A 4,502-nucleotide genomic window follows, 5' to 3' on the forward strand; every position below is an offset into this window, starting at 1 on the left:
GGCTGAGTCAACCTTGTCAGAACTGAACTACTAGCAGCAGGCAGAATTAGCCTGCAATCCTGCATTCTAACCACCGCGCCACTGTGGCTCTTCAGTCCTCAACTTACAACTATTCATTTAGCGATCATTTGAAGTTAGAACTGAATTTTAATGTTAATGTTGATTATCTTAATATTGTAATATTTTATCTTGTTTTTACTTTGCTGTACGCCTCGTGAAGTTGCCTCTAGGTGAGATGGGCAGCATGTATATACTCCCACAGTTGGCACAAGGTGCTGAATATTGGGTAGATGCACCAACCCTTTGCCCTTTGCCCCTTGCATCCCCATCCCTGGTAAATAAGATAGATCCTACATACCCAACAAATCTTCAAAAGCTTTCTTGAGCTCCTGTGGATTTTCCATCACAAAGACATGCCTTTCCCCTGACTTCTTTGATGCAATCTCATTCATGGCAGTCAAGTCAACGTTGAGGTTCCCAATGCCAAAAACATAGATATCTGAACGAAACAACAACAGGACATGCACTGATGATGTTACCTAGTTGGGTAAAGAAATGTCTGCAAGAAAACAACCAAGGACCCCTCAACAGGACGTATGGTAGCCTGGAACATTCTGGAAGAGAAGACAGGACAGTCCCCAAATCTTATCAAGGGATTCTTTCAGTTTTATCAAGCCAGTTAAATAGCAGTGAAATTCAAGGGTGAATGGGCTGGATGCACTGAAAGCCATAAGAAATAAGAAAAATAAGAGCTTGACCCTTTCGAATTCATTTTGAGGGAAACTAAGCAGACAGGAGATTTCCAGCAAACCTGTGATGAATCCAGCAGGGGTTTTATACTATATTTTAAGACCTCCGAGAACATTTGCAGTGACCTAAAATGTTATTACTTTTCTCTGTGAGTTGCTCAGGAAAATACTTTAACTGAAATGACTTTTCCTGGAGAGACGCAGGAGTGATTGCATTTTCTATTTTCAATTATTGCTGCATGAAGTACTGGCCTGGCTTTTTAACAATTGTTCCTGCTGTTTTCCAGCAACAGCTTTATCTCTTTAAGAAGAAACTGGACAGCCATTTGTCCGAAATGGTATAGGGTTTCCTGCCTGAGCAGGGGGTTGGACTAGATGACCTCCAAGGTCCCTTCCAACTTTATCATTATTATTATTATTATTATTATTATTATTATTATTATTATTATTATTATTATTATTAGTAGTAGTAGTAGTAGTAGTAGTAGTAGTAGTAGTAGTAGTAGTAGTAGTATTGCTCTATTTGGGCAGCCTCTTTATCTGAGTTGCTTCTTCTAGTATGTTAGTCATAGATGAGCTGCTAAATTACTTACTTCCCTATTGGCCCTAATGGGCAGCACATCTCCTGAGTTTTAGAAAAGAGTTGGCAAAAATAAATAAATAAAAATAAATATAAAATAATAAAATAAAGAATGTTGAAATATTTCATTTAACAATAGCTGGAACAGTAAAGTGGATAATGGGCTAAAACACGCACAGTGGTAGTTGATTGATTGGAGTGTATGGGCTCCTGCATGAGGCAATCTACGTTTTGATTGGTTGCTGGGTGTAAAGGGGGCGTTTCCCTTTTTCCCCCACCTTTTTCTTCTGTGAGCCCTGTACGGAGTGTACGCTTTGTGATTTACCTCACAATGCTCCTGTTTGCCTGGCTATCTTGACTGATGTAAAGATGGATGTTAAATATATTTATTTATATAAAACTACACGTCCGTGACAGCGTCTATCTATGACTTCATTTGGACACCTGCTATGCAATTCCTTGACAATAAATAAATAAAATCTTGTATATTTTGGAGAGCATTTACCATGGGTTGGACCCCGAGCTACAACCCTCCCCTGACAGTGGAAAGTGAAAGTGAAAGTAAAGCTTTTCTGCAGAACTGAGAAAGTGATGCTTCACAGTGAAGCTGACCTCAGCTTTTCATGACACTTGGATTTTGTGAGAGGTTGAGGAAGTGAGTGGGGTCAGGGTGAGGAAAAGATGTTTGGTTTATCTAGAACAGGCAGACTTGCGACGTCACGTGGCGTTGCGCGATGTAGCATGACTTTTTCCCCATTGCCGGCAATGGGGTGGGTGCAGTTTTGGCGTGACGCATACAGCCTGTGGGCCGGCAGTTTGACATGCCTGATCTAGAAGAAGCAATTTGAGAGAAGCAAAGAAGTCCAGATATTAGAGGTAACCTGGGAAAAAAAGCATTTCAAGAGGAGAAAAAAGTGATTTATTGAGGATCGTCTCATAACAATTGGAGAAAATTAAGTCTTGTGGCTTCATAAAGGTTAATACATTTATTTTGCTTTCTGCGGTGAACTCTAGGCCGCAACAGCTAAGCTATACAGGTAGTCCTCTACTTATGACCAGAGTTATGACTGACCAAAACAGGGGGCTTATGACCCAGATTCAAAATTCTGACAGTCGCACCCACTCCACAGTCAGGTGACAAAACTTTGGGCACTGGGCAATATGATTACATATACAGCCCTTTACAAAGTCCTGCATTCACGTGACCACATTTTACAACAATTTTGCCCAAAGCTGGCACTTCTAGTTTTTGGCAAAACCAAAAGTGAACCATTTCTTCACTTAAGAACCACAGCTTTTGCATAATGACCATGGCATCTGCTTTACGACTACTGCAAAAAAGGTCATAAAATTGAGTCAGTCATGTGACCGACTCATTTTAGGATTCTCGTGAGATAGGACCATAATGGCCAAGCTCCATTACGGTCATATGTCGAGGATTGCCAGTAGTGGGTTTTCAACTGAGCAGTAGTTATACAGAGGTTCAGTCTGCTGTGGGAAAATAAGGTTCTTGAGGGGAAGGTTGCTATCGCAAAGTAACACAATTCATTCTTTTGAAAAATCAAGCATTTTCTTGACTCACCGAGATAATCGTTTCTGTTTTTTCTCACATTCACCATACCTTCTATGCTGCGTACCGCCAGTTTGGGAGAAGCCCCAAGATTGGATTTTCCTGAAGACAAAAAAATAAAAAATAAAAAATTAGAGGACAAAATCGAAGAGTAATTCCCAACTCATGTGCTTACAGCAAAACAAGTGAGCCAAGAGGAATAAGTTGTGGAAAACTCAAGGATGATCATACATTGAACTGGCCTTGTGTTCTTAAATGAAAAAGAAAAATTATGCAAGCTAAGAAAAATGAAAAGAAAAGAAAAATCGCTTTGATTGATAGGCTGGAGTCTGGCTTTGAAACACAAGGAGATTTCAGACTGAATTTCTATCTAGTGGGGGCTTTTCAAGGCCACAAGCAGAAGGTGTTTCCCTCACAGATGATCAGTTAGAACTGAAGAAGGTTCATGGGTGAGAAGAGAAACATTTTCAAAGAAAATGTTTTAAGCATGCGTGTGTTTTAAGTCCAGTTGCCTTTTGGAAAAGCATCTTTGGGACAGCCATGACCTGGATGACTGAGAATCTCCATAGACATTCCGACGTCTGTCACATTAAAACACACACATGCCTAAAACTGGGCAGCAATTTTTGAAAGCACAAGCATTCTGGGAAGGTGGTTGTATACCACATCGTAAAATCAATTCTGAAATTATGAGGATTAGGTCTTCCTCCACCCCACCTCCCCCAAACCCCTGGGGAATTGGAAGAAAAGAGAATCGGAAAAATGAGCTGTCCTCCTCAATCAATTCTTTTGAAAGGTATATAGATGTTCATGTCTATGTGCCTGTTGGTGGCCGATTTGCCTGAATGCCGGGCTTCCAGGAATTCTCTAACATTTTTGAACTTGGCATGATCTAGGATGTTCACAGTTCCCCAGTTGAAACTATGGTTAATTCTGTCCATGTGTTGATAATTATCATACAGCTTTTGAATAAATATTTTTCTTTTCTAATATTTCTTATATATTTAATATAATTTATATATATATATTATAGTCAAGTTTATTATTGTATGTCAGAGTTAAAGTATGTTAATTTTGTTTGTATTATGAATGGATAGCTTAATTTAGACTTGGGATGTTATGTATTTATCCCTGTACTCAGTTCTGGGAAGTCCGGGGAGGGAGGGGGGAAGGGGCTGAAGGGGTAGAATTATATAAAATTTGGTGTATTTATAAATATAATGTAAATGTTTGTCTTTAAGAAGAGGAGATGATCGGCTAGTACCCCCAAACTGCATCCGAGGTGGTGGAAAAGAAGGTGATGGGATGTGTAGGATAGTTGGAAAGGAGGAAAGAGGAGAGGTGGTGGTTAAGAGGGGGAGGAAGGGAGAGGGAAGTAGGTAGGAAGGTTGAGGGAGTGTGGATGCAGGGGGGGGGGAACCGCCGATTATTTCTGAATACTTACTGAGTAGGCTTTTTATGTGTTTGTTTTTCTAATGAAATGCACCATATTTGTATTATTTGTTCATATGTTTATTTGAAAAATTAATAAAAATTTGTAAAAAAAAAAAAAAATTCTGTCCATGTGTTGTGCAATTAAAGACTTTGCAACATATCTTCTGAT

The 4,502-nt window shown here is 39.4% G+C and overlaps 1 protein-coding gene across 1 annotated transcript in view; it reads right to left on the minus strand.

Moving 5' to 3' along the window:
* Positions 1 to 3,001, minus strand: part of LOC107300463 (complement C2) — a gene marked incomplete at both ends in the record, with an annotated part of 8,801 nt that extends 5,800 nt beyond the window's left edge. The window contains 2 exons of the mRNA XM_015829788.1: positions 359 to 499; positions 2,912 to 3,001. Coding sequence (XP_015685274.1) covers positions 359 to 499; positions 2,912 to 3,001 — 231 coding nt within the window. The remainder of the gene's footprint in view (positions 1 to 358; positions 500 to 2,911) is intronic.
* Between the last annotated feature and the right edge of the window lie 1,501 nt (positions 3,002 to 4,502).

This window comes from Protobothrops mucrosquamatus, unplaced genomic scaffold (assembly GCF_001527695.2).
Source record: "Protobothrops mucrosquamatus isolate PMUCROS unplaced genomic scaffold, P.Mucros_1.0 scaffold7166, whole genome shotgun sequence".
Lineage (NCBI taxonomy): Eukaryota > Metazoa > Chordata > Lepidosauria > Squamata > Viperidae > Protobothrops > Protobothrops mucrosquamatus.